This window comes from Cottoperca gobio, chromosome 13 (genome assembly GCF_900634415.1).
Source record: "Cottoperca gobio chromosome 13, fCotGob3.1, whole genome shotgun sequence".
Classification (NCBI taxonomy): Eukaryota; Metazoa; Chordata; class Actinopteri; order Perciformes; family Bovichtidae; genus Cottoperca; species Cottoperca gobio.
This window is the reverse complement of record NC_041367.1, coordinates 16,436,551-16,452,337: the sequence shown is the minus strand read 5'-3', so window position 1 is coordinate 16,452,337 and position 15,787 is coordinate 16,436,551. Positions and strand designations below refer to the sequence as shown.

The 15,787-nt window shown below is 41.1% G+C and overlaps 1 protein-coding gene across 3 annotated transcripts in view; it reads right to left on the bottom strand.

The window, feature by feature from the left end:
* The window catches only part of stard13b (StAR related lipid transfer domain containing 13b), a 71,642-nt gene extending 62,267 nt beyond the window's left edge, over nucleotides 1–9,375 (bottom strand). For 2 of the 3 annotated variants that reach the window (XM_029446712.1, XM_029446714.1), the window contains exons 1-2: nucleotides 5,202–5,294; nucleotides 2,707–3,760 (exon numbers count right to left, since the gene is read on the bottom strand). In XM_029446712.1, the coding sequence (XP_029302572.1) occupies nucleotides 2,707–3,642 (936 nt within the window). In that variant the 5' untranslated portion in view covers nucleotides 3,643–3,760; nucleotides 5,202–5,294. Of the gene's footprint in view, nucleotides 1–2,706; nucleotides 3,761–5,201; nucleotides 5,295–9,295 lie in introns of those variants that run through there. The other variant, XM_029446713.1, reaches the window with a different exon arrangement.
* Between the last annotated feature and the right edge of the window lie 6,412 nt (nucleotides 9,376–15,787).

The following is a 15,787-nucleotide window of genomic DNA, read 5'->3' as shown; positions in this document are numbered from 1 at the left end:
TATTTAATATATGTTTGAAAGCAATTCTTGATATTCTAAGCTAAAGCTAAATGACGGAAAATGCATTTTGCACGGAAAAAGGAAATGAAAGAAGCTGGATATCTTGCGAGCTCGACTTAACCCCTGGAGTCAGACAAACACAAATGCAAGAAACAGATGCCCCATTCTGGCACATGCTCAAGCCAAATCGGGAACGCATTCACACTGTCTCTTTTCAGTGACATCCCCGCAAGGTGCTGTTTAGGAATGTGGCCACTTCTACTTAGAATGAGACAAATTCCAGAGAGAGCTTGACGCTCAAGTGAGACACTACCCTTGATTCATCTCTCCGTGCCTTTCCCCTCGATCCGGCCCCGGCAATTATGTGAAGTCCTCACACCATGGCAACTGAGCTGGTATGAGTCAATCCTTTAGATTAATGCATTAATGTTATCTTCTGGGGACAACAACATGTGAGCTGACTATAACTTTATCAGCGCAAATTGGCCACATTGTGGACCCCAACACAGCGGCTTTGACATGGAAATGAGGAGTTAAGTGTGTGAGCTCTGGGCTCGGTGCCTAGTCTGCGCCACCCACAGAGAGTGCCAGAGATCACCATGGAGGTATCCAAATGTAGCAGCCGGTCATGCGAAAGGGCAATGGCTACCTGGCTACTTGGAGGAATAAATTACACTCTAAATATCCTGAGATGCAAAACACTAACGGAAGACAGCCAGCCATGTCTGTAGAGTAGGAAGAATACGTTAAGAAATGTGTATTTTTAGTCACAGTTGAGCTAAATGATGCAAGCAGGGGAGAGTCATGAGCTGTGGAAAGACTATGCATACAGTGCCCTCATATGGTTAATGTTAACAACTGCATCTATGTGCTACTCCACTTACTTCCACCCGTTACAACTAAACTAAAACTACTACACATTGTCTTTATTTTTGACAGAATTGCATACCTTTTGTATATAATTTCAAGCTCATACTCATTCTTCAGACTTGCTCCATTAACGATAAAAACGTATGCATGCATAAATGATCATTATTGGTCTTCAAGCTGTCATTATTTAGTTTTTTATAAAGTTTTACAAACAGTGGGTTTTTTCATGAGAATGCAGTTATTATTAATAAGACTCTCATTCAAGATGCATATTGCTCTTATTTAGTTTGTGTACTATTTGTTTCTAAACATTTGCTTCCTTTTTGACCTTGATTAAGTAATGCTTATGGTTTTGTGATCAGATGATCTATCTAGCCTCATTGTGCGTGTGCGTGTGCGTGTGGTGTGTGTGTGTGTGTGCATAAAGTGATATGTAGTTGAGAAAAATAGCTTGTCTTCACTATTTCTTTCTTGCCAGCCTGTTGCCTGAAATTGCCCTACTCAGCCCACCACATGATAACAGAGCTTGTGGAGTGACGGCATGAGAGACATTGACTTGATAATAAATGACAGGGTTCCCTGCATTCTTCCACTTTGCTCCGATACAACTCATTCAGAGCAGTGTCAATCTGCACATAAAGCAGACATCGCCTCAACATCTTACCCGACCAACAGACAGCGAAGCTAATCTCAAGCAGCCATTTACTCTGCCCTGCTTACATGTGTGCTATTATCTGCAGACTGTTTAGAAAAGGAAGACAGTCATGTGTCATTGGATAAGTTCTCCCCAGTTATAACGGAAAACACATCCAATGGGTTTGAACACATTTCTGAATGTTCATATAAGGCTTTAAAAGGGCAATAAAAGCATGAATGAGGGGTTACAGGATGGTTACAACCGAGGTCAGGTAGGAGGTTGTGAGAAATGTGCCTTGACTTGTTGGAGATAAAGAGAGCAGTTCAGTAATGGAAGGCTAAGTTCAGTGCTAATACGGCCTGCTATGGGCTCTGTCAAAACACCTCTGCCTGTTGAGGGAGTGGAGAGAAAGCAGAAGCTGTTTGCATTCCTTCTGGATCTGCGTTTCACCAGTACAAATGTGAAGTCAGTGTACTCCTACACACTTATACCAACTATGCATTATCTCACAGTGAAATGATGTCAGCTGCTGGGAGAATATGGACTCTCACACTGTGTTCTTTTCCTTGAGCGGACCAAATGAAGCTAAATAAAGCCACTATAAGTCCATTTTCTTTTAGATGATTACACAGCTTTAATTAAGTGCTTTGAAGTGTCTTTGACTGATTAATTTGACTTGAATGTGGGTTATTTGGGGCAATTCATTACCAAACAGTTCTGCATTATGCATGTATTACTTCTAACGGTCTAAAATGTTGTATTTAAATGTACCTTAAAAAACTAAATGTGTGCAGTAAATTCCCAAACATGCAAGCAACATTTTTAAATAAATAACTTATCACATGTGAAACAGCATTTAGCGTGTAATAAATTGGCATACGGGAACAATGTGCGTATTTGTAAAGGGTTCCTAAATGTTGAGCTAACGAAATGTATTTTCCTTATGTAAACCACATATCTTATAATGTGGCATAAGTTATTGATAGATGTGTACTCGCATGTATGCATATTTATTATTTATTATCTATATATATATATATAGTTTTTTCTCTTGATCAATAAGAGATGTCCTTGCCAGATAAACGAATAAAATAAAATAAGTCTTAATAAATCTTGACATCAGTTAATATGTGATTAACACTACAATGCAAGAGCAACATCGGATAATAGTGGATGATTTTAAATCAATAGCAGCATACCTCCTTGCTGTTGGTTTCCCCCTCTGCTTCATAACCGGACTTTCTGGCCGTGTGATTGATTTCTGCTCGGGCACCCGCAGCGCCTCTCCTCTTCTGTTTGTCTTTGCCTGTGCTCCTTTGTCTGTGCTTGACAAGATACTCTCTACTCTGAGGAAGCTCTGAGAACACATCGTCGTCGTCACCATCATCCCCATCACCATCATCATTGTGATCGTCCTCCTCCAGTGAAGACTCTCCATCCTCAGAACTTTCATTGACAAAAGCATGAGCGGCTCCGGAGGGACAGGTGTCGTGGGAGAAGGTGATGGAGCTGGGTTTGTGCTTCACTATGCGCAGGAGATCCAGGATTCTATGGCTCGAATCAGGAACATTCGCAGGGACAGTTAGGGTAGGAGTGAGGTCCACATTGAGGATGGGGCACGGGTCCACCGGAGGCATAAAGAAATGGCCATTTGACATTGGCTCGAACCTCTTGAAGTCTGTTTTTACACATCCAGAGTTCCAGTCAACTGTCTGACCAGGATCATTCTGAACCACCTGGTTTGACTGGCCTTGTGCAGGAACAGGAACCAAAGAGCAGTTGTCATTTGATAATGTGGACAATATACCTTCTTTTTGAAGTTGAGCGGAGGACAGTGAACTTTGGTCCAGGGGTGTTTCACTGACAATGACTGGCTTCTGTAAGCAAACACCTTCTGCACATTTAATGTTGTTATGACTGACACAAACAAAACTCTTCTTCAGCTTGTGTATGTCCTCATCTGGCTCCAACAGCAAGCTCTGGGCTTCAGGGAGACAATCATCCCCCCTATGGTCTGCTGAGCCGTTTGAGAGAGCACAGCTTTCTGAGGTCAACTCCTGTGTTGTTGAAAAGGCTAATTTTTGTATTCCTGAAGCTGGCTGTCCCTCCAAATTCACCACAGGTGGAATCTCCATTATTGCTTTATTCTACAGTTTTTCATAATTCAAAACATAAATCCACAGGTATTTGTGCTTGATGTATCGAATGGCCATTTTTATCCAAGAAGCTCAGTCAAACCACACAGCAGATAACCTGAAATAAACAGAAAGAAAAGTTTGTGAATGGAATGTAACACAAGCGCAGCGAGATGAAGATTATTTCCAAAAGACAATACAAGCACAATAAGATGGACTATACATACTTCTTAGATTGTTTCCGCATGTCTCGCGTCCTGTAATTATCAAAGTCTCAGTACACTGCCAGAGTTTAATGTAAAGCTTCTATCTCCAGCTCTGAATAAGCTCTGACTATACGCCGTTCAGCGAGAAGTTTGCTGTGAAATTCAACATCTGGCTCAGGCTGGGCTGTTCAAGTCTGGATCTGTTTCACACACGATCGTGGTGACATCACTGCACAGAGGAATCTGACTGCTCTTCCCCAGTCGGCGATTTACAACGCACAACACCATTCATCAGGGCAGAAGATGTCCCTGGTCGACTGTGGTTAACATCCCACTCACCCCTTCATTAAGCCCTTCTTTGAAACATACCTTGGACAGGTCAGAGACACCCAAAGTGCACACGGAAAAACAAACAATTGCATTATTGCGCAGCTACAGATGATTATCATCTTATTCAACCACAAAGACTTTCCTCAGAAGACATTTTCAGGCGGGGAAATAACAGTGCAACTGAACCCAGCAACTTCCAAAAGAAACATACACAAGATCTGCTGAGTCCAATCAACATATGTTGATTGGACTCAGCAGATCTTGAGTATGTTTTCTCCTACAGCAAATATTTGATTGTAGAGAAGGAAGCAATTATTTCAGTGTACTTTCTTGAAAAACACAAGACAGCTTCTGTACCGAAAGTTAATTAATTTACACACGTGTCTCTGCTGTTACTGTGAGAAAGCTGCAGTTGGCAGCGCCTTTCGCCATGGCCTTGAGACTGTTGACGTGCACACACACACACACACGCACACACACACACACACACACACACACACACACACACACACACACACACACACACACAAACACAGCAGGATGAATACAGTAATATAAATATATATAAATTATTATAAGTAAAATAAATGCTGCATAGTGCCTCCTGTAAAACACGTCCCTACATGGTAAATGTGAAGTGAGTGTACAAGAGATTAGGGTTCCTTCCAAGAAACCCCTCTTTTAAAAAACACTATGCAAAGAGGGTTTCATTATTCACAAATGAATGCAGAGCACATTTAAATGGAAGGAAGGAGTCACAAAGTGAACATGAACTGAGAGTATTGACTGCCAAGCCAAGACCACAACTTATTTAGAAGAGTGAAAAAAAAGCATCCAGCGTTGGAGTATTTTCAACAGAAAGGTCGCGGACAAGTCTTCTCACGCAGAAACAACCTATAGTATAACTTTCTCCACTCGGATGAGGAGGATTATCAGAGAGAGAAATTGGAAATGATCATTTGTTCCTGCATCCTAAGCAGATGTCAGTCAGATTCAAAGGTAAACAGAAAACTAAAGACTCACCTACTGGGTGGAAAACAGTTGTCTGTGTTGCCCAAACAGTGTCACTGAGAGCATGGCAAAACAGTGGCAGTGAGGCTTGTTCGTGTAAGAGCAATGAGGGTCTGACAGCCCCTTGCAGAGCCACACTTATGTCCCCATAGGCAAGCTTGTCATCACAACTACCTCCCCCTCCTCTTGAGTTTCCCTGGGGGGCTGCAGGAGTGTTCATTTAGCAGTGACTAAACCATTCAGAATATGCGCAATAGAGCAGGGAGTATGTGTACTTGTTGGGAGATGGAAAGAGGAGGAGAAAGGAGACAGAGGGTGGGGGGAGAAAAGAGGGAGGGAGAGGGAGCAGCAGCGGTTGGCACTGTAAAAGAACAAGGTGAAATGGGTTCCCAGCCCTCACAAACACACTGTGAGGAATGGCTGACTTCATTGGCCCGAGCTGTGGAAGAGCAAGATGAACCGCAGCCGTGACCTATCGCTGCAAAACACCAGGCTGAGGAATGCTTTCAAGTCAAAGGGGAATGCTGTGAAGCACCATGATTGTCAGGAGCATATTACACATAGATTAAGTTGATATCTCCACCAGAGGATTTGATGCTGAACTGAAACCAAAAGCATGTTTACTCAAGTTTGTATTTCACACAATATATAGAAAATCAAGCAGTTAGGAGTGAACCAATTTGGGGTGTCACATTATGAATCATGAACTGACAGGATGCTTAATGGTAAGTTGGGCAAAGCACTCACTAATGATAGTTAGTTGCTTTTTTTTTTATATATATATACTTAACAATCAGGGCATGTCCAAATATTCAAAGACAAACTTAAGTTAAATATCTTAATTCAAAAATCCTGGAGTCATGCTTTGATATCCTCTTAATGTTTACACACCTATTTAAAGTTTTGCTTATCATTTAGGATCAGTCAAACCCACTTCTAGGGTCTGTTGGTGAAAGTGAGTGAAAGTGAGTACATATAAAAGGGGCATGTCTGAACATTTGCTTGTTCATTGGCTGAGAACTTGTTTGTGCAGCTACTGGGCTCCCTGATAGAACTGAAGTGCTGAAGAAAGAATTTCGGAGTTCATACTCTGTAGGTTGTCCTTGACTTTCATTCATTCATTTGTTTTTTCACTCGTTCATTCAGTCTCCTCGCCAGAAGAGAGGTGCGGAAGCCACAACCACAAATCAACACTTGGACTCAGTTTGACCTCTGAACAGGGGGGAGAAAGATGAGTGCTGACTAACTCCTCTCTCATTCATAATACTTTGCAATCTGCCCGTGGCTGTCATTCTTTCTCAGCAATGATTCAAAGCTTCCTCCTTTTTCATTTTGTTTTTAATCCTCAGCCTCTGCCTTGTTCGCTGAAAACATACACGCTTTATTATCTTCTTTCTTTAGACTGTACTGACTTCTGTACTGATATATTAACGATACGCAGAAATAAGAGTATTTTGACAACTACAATACAGATAGAAGTCATGAAAAACAAAAGGTAGAAATATCCTGTTGCATATTTGGAAATAGTCAAAGAGCCATGCTCGACACAGGAGCGATACATCCACTGTTTGACCGGGGAGATAAGGTATGTGTGCAAACTTTTGATTGTTTCCTGATCTTTTGTGCAGAGTGAGTGACATTCCTGATGTCCTTGTTGGATATCTGTGTTTACATTTCCATTTGTTTGACTGCTTACATGGAAAGGTTACAGGAGTCAAGCGAGAGGTTTGGCGTTTGCCAACTAATCGTAAATAAGAATTGTTCCTGAAATCTCCTTTACTTCAGTTGATGTATTTATCAAAACAAAGCCAACCAAAAGACAAGACATCTTAAAATATTTTTCTGGGCTAGGTTGTGTACACTACACACACGACTGTGTGCACAACTTGACGATGGAGCAACTGGCAGAACATGCTGTGGTCTTGTTTAGCCTGTCAAGGTAACAATAGTGTGCAGGTGCATGTGAAAGGGAGAAATGAAGGGGAAGAGAGACAGAAAGAGTGAAACACAATAACAGAAAGAAACTGTGTCTGCCCCCTGCTACAATAAAAAAAAATAAGCATTTGAGAAACAACAACAACATGAACAATGAACTGCACTTATTGAAAAGCAGCCTTTTCTGTGCCTGGTCTATCAGAGCTGTGCAGGTGAACAGTCCAAGGCCAGTGGGAGTGAGAACTGTTGGGCTCAAACACAGCTGGATGTTCTCCCATGCTAACCAAGGAGGCCCTGTCTGCGAGCAATAAGTGGCAATAAGAAAGAAAAAACAGCCTTGTTTGTGTCACTGCAAGAAAAACACTGACTTTTCTTCCACAGAGGATGGGAGGCAGAATCAGCACCTGGAGCAGGAGGGAGCAAATCAAAGACAAGAAGGTCTGTGTGTATTCAAAGTAGCCACTTTACCCTGGCCAAACACCATGCTCTGTCTCTGTGCTTCAGACACCATGGTCATGCTAGTTTCGCACTCTTCTTTACATTTGTGTTAGTCTGGAGTCTTTTACTGAATTCACAATCTCACTTTTATATTAAAAATGTTTTGCTGTTCCTATGTTGCTTTGACATTTAAAATATTTTCCTAGCATATATTTATCTGAATTGAAGGTCTGAGAAAAAGGGACGTATGTTGTACTTAATTTCCCTCAGAATTAATAAAGTATCTATCTATCTAGATTGTAAAGCCCTTTGAAGCTAATTTGTGATATTGGCTTACATTAATAAAATTGACTCGACATGACTCCAATACAAAGTATATTTACAGTTAAATTACATTATCCTAACAGTGACATGTGGGGCCTGTGTACCCTTTGAGCTTCTGTTTGTTTCATTCTAGTGGTTGAAATGAAAACGTATCAGTATCAATGCTAAATGTAACTTTTATACAAACTATAATCAAAGAGATGTATTGAATTAAATGGGAACAAGACAAGGCCTCCCGCTGCAGATCACCGCTATGACAACTATGTCAAGACAAGACTCGGGGGGGAAGTGGACAGGCTGCCAAAGCAAACTGCCAGAGATGGCATGCATACCAAGGACAGGACGCAGATTCTCAGCAGGCGGAGAAGGTCAGTGCCAATCCCTCCAGAAGGAAGCAAATGTGAGAGTAAGAGGATATTACTGTTTGTTTTTGGCTGATTTACAGAGTGATACAAATGATCATTTCCCAGTATGCTCACCATTCACTTCAGTTGCAACAGATTGAAATTGACAGAGTTCATGACCCGTTCACTAAAGAATTGCAACACCTGAGGGTACAAAATACTTTTTCAACGGATGATTAATCTCAAACCAGCCAAGAAATATACACTTTTTACTAAAACGTTTCAAACACATTTGTTTCTCTTTTGGAATCTCTTTTGGTCTGTTCGAGTTTTACACTTTTTAAAATATGAAACTATGACAAGTAATATTCTTACTCAAGCTAGCTCAAGATATTTCAGCCCAGAGTACACGCAGCCCTTTGATACAAATATAAGTAAAAATATTCATCAAAACAAGTCAGTGCTGAAAATCAAATATAGTAGTTGGACTAACTCGGACCGATATATCATTATACATGCCATCATTTGATTATTAATACTTAAGCATCAATGCATAAGCAGCATGCTACTGTTTTAGCTGCTGGAAGTGGAGCAAGTTTGAACTACTTAATATACAGTTTTATTTACAAGTATTTCTGTAATATACATTTTTGGTGAGACATTGGATCATTTGAACATTTATTGAAATGAAACCATATGAGAAGTTTAGAGGGAAAAATCTATTTTTGGTGGAGCTGTTAACATCTCATTGACATCTGAAATGTGACACCGACTACATTGCTTTTTGTAACAACTGCAAATCCTCCACAGCCTCAGTCACTCACCAGGGTTCAGTCCTCGGTCCCCTCAAATTCTGCGGAAACTTGGCATCCGGTTCCACTGCTATGCCGATAACACTCAACTTTACTTCTTCTCCAAGACTATCACACCAACCCCCCACTCGACCTTCACCTATCTTAATGATATTAAATCATGGATGCAACAGACCGTTCTTCAACTCAATTGCAACAAATCAGAAATACTCATCATCGGCACAAATTCCCTCAACCAGTCCTTCTCACTCACCATCGACAGCTCCAACCTCACCCCCTCCACCCAGCTCCGCACCCACAGAATCACCCTCAAGCCCTCTCGTTCATACCCGATGCCAAACACATCACCAAAACTGCTTTTTTTCACCTCAGGAACATCGCCCGCCCCCGACCCTCCTTGTTGTTTAACGCTGCCGAAACACTTATCCATGCCCACATTTCTCCTACTAAACTCCTTCCCCCATCTCATGACTCTGCTAGTTTTAACTGCTCTCTGTTCTGGTTCTGTTCTGTTCTGTTTTTTGTTTGCATCTTTGTATGTATGTTTGCTTGTACAAAATCTTTCTCTATTGTAAAGCTTCTTTGTGTACCTTGAAAAGGGCTATATAAATTAAATGTATTATCATTATTAATATTAATATTATTATTATTATTTAAAAGAGTATAAAGTAGCATAAAACAGAAGACAAAAAATAATTAGTACAGTGGTAAATGTACCTAGTTACATACACACACATTATATATGTATAGACACACACTGACATATGATCATGTAGATGTGTTGAGCAGAGATGTCTCACTGATAAAGGTTTAAATCACAGTAAAGAACAGTGAAATATGTATGGCCCACGAGGATACAAACAGTGACACATTCTTGTGCATTTAGTGACCTGAAATGTTCTTGCAGGTACAGTGAAAAGAGATGTTGAAGCTCAGTAAAAGCAGTTACTATACATCCAACCATTGAATAGTTTATGGCCTGTGAGAAAGTTTTACGGTGTATGAGGAGAAACACATTCTGCGTTGTCATTTCACTTGCCTTCTCCCTCTTCCCCTTATCAGCACTATCAGCGCGGCTGTCAAGATGGGGCAGACGTTCTGAAGTGCCTGTGGTCTTCACATGGCACAGTGAGATTAAGGTGAGGGGAAGAGAATGGAGCCAGCTGTATTGCTGAAACATGTGGCTGTATGGTTGTGGGTTTGCCTGCCAGCAACGCAACATGTTATTGCTGCACAGAACAAGCGGGAGTCTGTTGAGGCAGCAAAGACAGACAGGGTTAAACAACATCTACATTGTGGCAATCCATTTTATCTGCACCTGCAACACTGATACCATTCTAAGGATAGTATGTGTAATAGCATGAACAAATATTTCAGTGTTCTTTTTTATCTGCTGTCGCATGCAGCGCTCTTATGTAACATGAACCACACTCGGCTGTGGAAAACAGACGAGTACAATAAAAATTGTAAACATCATTAGAAAACATTCCAGCAATACCACAGTCTGACTCAATATCTCTGCTGCTTTCCGACTCCCCTTCGGATTCCCAGCATACCACAGACCATGGGGCAGATGTTCTGCATTATCACTTCTCTCTGAAGTCTCACTTTGTGTCTATCCCAAGAGCTGATCAAATCACCACAGAGTTGTCCTGGGTACAAAGACAATGGCCTTTGTGTTCCCACTATTCAAATTGCAGATATCAGCTATTAAACTTGTCAGGACAAATGAGAACAAATGGGATTGTTATGGAGAATCAAATGTAATAATCATATTAGATGAGAAATGTTTTCACTCAGCAGGTGACGGCATCCACACTGAAGTCAAGACTGATTTAATTTAGGAGCACTTTGATGTGTAAGAGCACTTAAGAGTAAGAGTGTAAAACTGTTCCTGGGAAAAGTCTAATTTGGGTCACAGAAAAATACTAAGAGGAATAAGTCACTTATACTATTGTGTTGAATCAGATGTAGAATTAAAATACTACCCAATAATAGTCTAAAATCCTCAAAGTCTATATTTTCATCTGTATTGAGGAGTGTTTGATGCAACATGGTGCACACATCTTAATGAAACAAGTATGGTATCATCATCTAAATCAGGGGTGGGGAACCTCCGGCCTCCGGGCCGTATACGGCCTGCGAGACCATTTGATCTGGCCCTCGAGGTAATTCATAAACGCACGCAAAAAAATCCACTAGAAAAAAAAACTAGACGGCAATAGAATAAATTGGGCAACAGGCTGTTTTTCCTGGCCAAGGTCAGGGTCCTTGAACACAACACGAGCGGAACGTGTCATCACGTGGTCATGTCATGTCAAAAAAGTTCAATATTAAACGAGACTGTCATTGACATCAGTGAACGCAGCGTGGCGAGTGTAAAACAGAGAAAGCTGGATGCGGAATGTCGCACTTTCCAGGAGAAATGGATGAACGATTATTTATTTGGGGAAGTAAAAGGCCAGTGTGCCTAGTTTGTGCGGACGCACTTGCGGTGATGAAAAATAATCTCGAAGCGTCATTACTGCACGAGACATGCCGAACTGCACGAGCTGAAAGGACGAGTGCGTTTGGATAAAGTTACTCTTCGGCTGAGTTTGGCCCAACAAGCAGCTCTCTGCAGAGCGGAACATACAAACATGGAAAGATAGAGAGGTAGACCACCACACCAAGAACAGACTGTTCCACCACTGCTGTGCAATTATCACTGCCATGTGCAATACTCACCTTATTTTCTATCAACCACTTGGTACTTATATTGTTTTTTATTCTATTTAATTATTGTGTACTGCCTTTTTACTTCATATGTTCTTTTGCTGTGACAAGATACATTTCCCCGTTGTGGGACTAATAAAGGATTCTGATTTCTGATAAAACAGAAAGATACATGGATAAAAAAGTTGCAGGTTTATTACTTTATTTCAAATAAGAATTCAGGAGTTTTCCTCTCCAATTATTCAGATTTGGCCACCAGTATAGTGTGCAAACCCAATATCAAACATCACCAGAGCAAAGGTCCCGTTCACAACTTAACAGAAACCCAATGTAAGAACTACTTGCAACAGTACAGTTGTTAAATTGGGCGAACATTTCTGATCTAAAAAATGCTTAGGGCTTGGCAAATATTTGGGTATGTGCTTATTCTTGGAATTGAATATGAATTCTTGGTATTTCATCGGCTCACACATTCCTGCTTTCTAACACGTGCAGGCTGTTTAACACACAACAGCCACACAACAAGATGCCAAAACTTAGTAAACAGCTGTAAGGACATTCCCAAACAATGAGTGAAGATAGAGTAAAAAAGAAGATGTCAGTTCTGGAGATATCCAAGGGGGATGTAAACATTGGACAAAAAAAATGATGGTAAATTATACTAGCGCACAATGATTTCACAGCCTGTCTCCCCAGCATGTATGTAATTATAGTCGGAATGATGAGGGGTGAATCAGCTCAGCATTTCATGTGACCGGAAGAGTGCCTCGGAGGGACGAGGCGGCAGGCCGTCACCATCACATACAAAGAGCAGCTACACATTAATTCACTCCAACAACAACCTCTGTCTTCACCTGCTGCAACACGCTCTGCCAGCACTCGCAATCAGCCAACGAATTCCTTCCACTCTGAGTTGTGAGGTGGAGGGTGAAGACGGGGGTTTTTGTGGGCTCGATGTTGTGATTGTGATGTTGTGTAATTGACAGGTATGTCTGATGCACCCATCACACCACCCACTCCCCTTTTGGGGTCGGACAACAAACATGTTTGTTTCCAGAAACGTGAAAATACATGTAGGCTATGTCAAGATGACAGGGCTATTCAGAGATGACGGGGTTATTCATTTGGTTAAACACACATTGCGTGCAGTAAATTATTGATCCCATCCTTGTGTGAAACAAAGATGCAAAATATGTATGGCCAAAGAAGACACATGTTGGTTTTTTGGTTGAATAAACTTTAACTGCACCTTCAAAACAAGGAACCTGAAATAATTTGACTGTAATGTATGACAACAGAATGATGAGAGTAAGAAAAACTGTTCTTCAGAGGGCTGATTTAAATTGGGCTGCCATTATTTTGCTCGACGAGAGAAGATGTAGATCAAAGCTGAGCAGTTGTCAGCTTCTTCTTTTGTGTTTGATAGGAATGAGCTGCAGAGCTGATGCCTTGAAAGCAGCTGCCCTGAAGCAGACTGCTGCTCACTCACAACTGACTGTCAGCTGTGGTTTCTCTTTCACTGGTGCAAAATAATAAAGAACTATCCCAGTGTGTTTAACTTTACTAAGAATGATTAATAGTATACATTTGTTGACCATTTTCAACATTTTCACTACAGACGACCCGCTCTACTTCCCGAGTAACAGCTGCCGCAGAATTCAGACTTGATTGTCACTGTGATAGAATATAAAACTCCAACATGTTTCCGCTACATAAAACCCCCCCCCCAAAAAAACAGAAGCATGACTTGCAAATCAATTACCTGTGATGTAAAGTAAACGGGATTTGTAGTACCTATATGAGCTAAAACTTGGTATGGAGAAACGTCAAAGCAGAACAAAACATCTATATGTTAATGAATGAATATAACCTTTATCTACTGCACAAACAAACAATGTCTGGATATATTGGAGTCTTTTATTTGGAAAGAGAGTCCCTTCCTTCCTCTCTCCCTATTTGAGATGTCTGGCTGTTAACAAGGCTGAAGTCAGTAATTGATTTTTCCTCTCTAATCTCCTCGCTCTACTATGAGGAGATTTCTTCTCTGCACCTGGGGCCAACGCTCCCGTCTTTTTTCTTATTTGCCCGTGAGTACACTAGCCCTTTCCAGTGGGGGCTGCACTAATCCCCATCCAACAGACTCTCACTCACACACACACACACACACACACACACACACACACACACACACACACACACACACACTCTGTCTGTCTCTCTCTCTCTCTCTCTCTCTCTCTCTCTCTCTCTCTCTTCCTCTCTCTCTACAGCCAACAATACACCAGACAGTGCCTTGAGCTGCCTGCTAGCAATGTAAAACAGAGACAGATGGAGAGGCAGAACAAGACACAAAAGTAGCTAATCATAGGCCATTACTGTGATATGGAAACTATGGTGTTTGAAAGCTGAGAAATCCAATTGTCATCTATAAAAAGCACCAATATGTGGAAATGCTAATATCAAAAATGGTCTGAACATTGTACAATGCAGTCACTTGCCCTTCTGCAGAGTCCTCTGTTACTTTAAACTGAAACACGTGAGAGCGGAGACAGTAAATCTCTCAGGCTCCGAGTCTGTTATGATTTCAGTGTGACACAAGAAATGGCTTAACAAGAGGGGAGTTGGCTGTGAAGGCTGATGGTCAGGGTACTGACACACATCAGAGAGACACATGCAGAGACAAAACACTCTCATTGTTTTATGTAAATACAGTAGAAAGGATGAGCAATTTGTTATCGGTTGAAAGCTGAAATGTAAAAAGAGCTTTGATCATTTGATGTATCAAGAGGAAAACAACTGAAATATTGCAGAATGAAAACCCTGAATTCACTTTATTTGCATGGGGTCTTTCAGAAAGAAATCAGTATATGCTTAAAAATTGTCACCAGATAGGACAGGGTATAATAAGATTGGTCACTGTTTTCTCTAAGCACAATAAACTCAAACCTTACTGTCTGCTTCAATAAGAAATATTTTGGAGCAGAAAACAAGGATAGATTTAAGGCTAAATTCTTCGGTGGGTTGTGAATAAAAACAGAATATCAAAATTGACGATCTAAAGAAACTAACATTTAGATTTGGTTATGCAGTTCTAATGCAGAGCTCTTCAAGGTCAGATGATGCTTTTCACACTCCAGGAATAATTATACTTGTTGTAATAATTATTACTGCAGTATTGATTTAATATCATCAAATCAAATTAAAATAAAATGTATATAGCCCAATATCACATTTGTTTCAGTGTGCTTTACAGACTGTACATCATGCAACACCCTCTGTCCTTTGACCCTCGCATCGCACAAGGAAAGACTTCAAAAAGAAACCCCATAATTAAAGGGGGGAAAAATGGAAGAAACCTCAGGGAGAGCAACTGAGGAGGGATCCCTCTCCCAGGACGGACAGACGTGCAATAGATGTCGTGTGTTCAGGATAAACAACATAGTACAAATACAACATTTGACAGAAATGATGTTGTGTTGAAAAAGAGAAAGTTGGATGAGTCCAGGAAAATGTCAAAAGGCTTCCCGGTGTCCAGCAGGACCAGGGCAGCAGGCACAGCCAGGATTCCTGATCCTGACGTAAACTTTATCAGTGGCAGTGGATGGAGAGGTGCGTGAGTGCGTGCGTGGGTGGCGCGGTTTCTATTTAGTTCTCCCCTCTCCTTTCCTCCGCTCTGTAGGTGTGTGCGCACGAGTGTGTTAGTCAGCTGCGAAGCCCCGCCCTCACAAAACGGAGCGAAGGAGAGAATGTGAATGCGCAAAGTAGACAGTACAAACTGAAACGTGCACATACATTAGATCAATAACATAAGCGTTTAGTTTATTTAATGAAAAGAGCACCTGTCAATGTGAAAAGTGAGTTGTGAAAAATGTAAATAAACACTGTACTATACATATGCAGTATTCACTATAATCAGCAGATGGTGATAATCAACCGTGTAACGTCACACTCTGTGTTGTTTCCACTCCATCACAGCAGGTGGCAGTAGAAGATAAACACTGTGAAACATCCACCAACAAAATAGGACGCC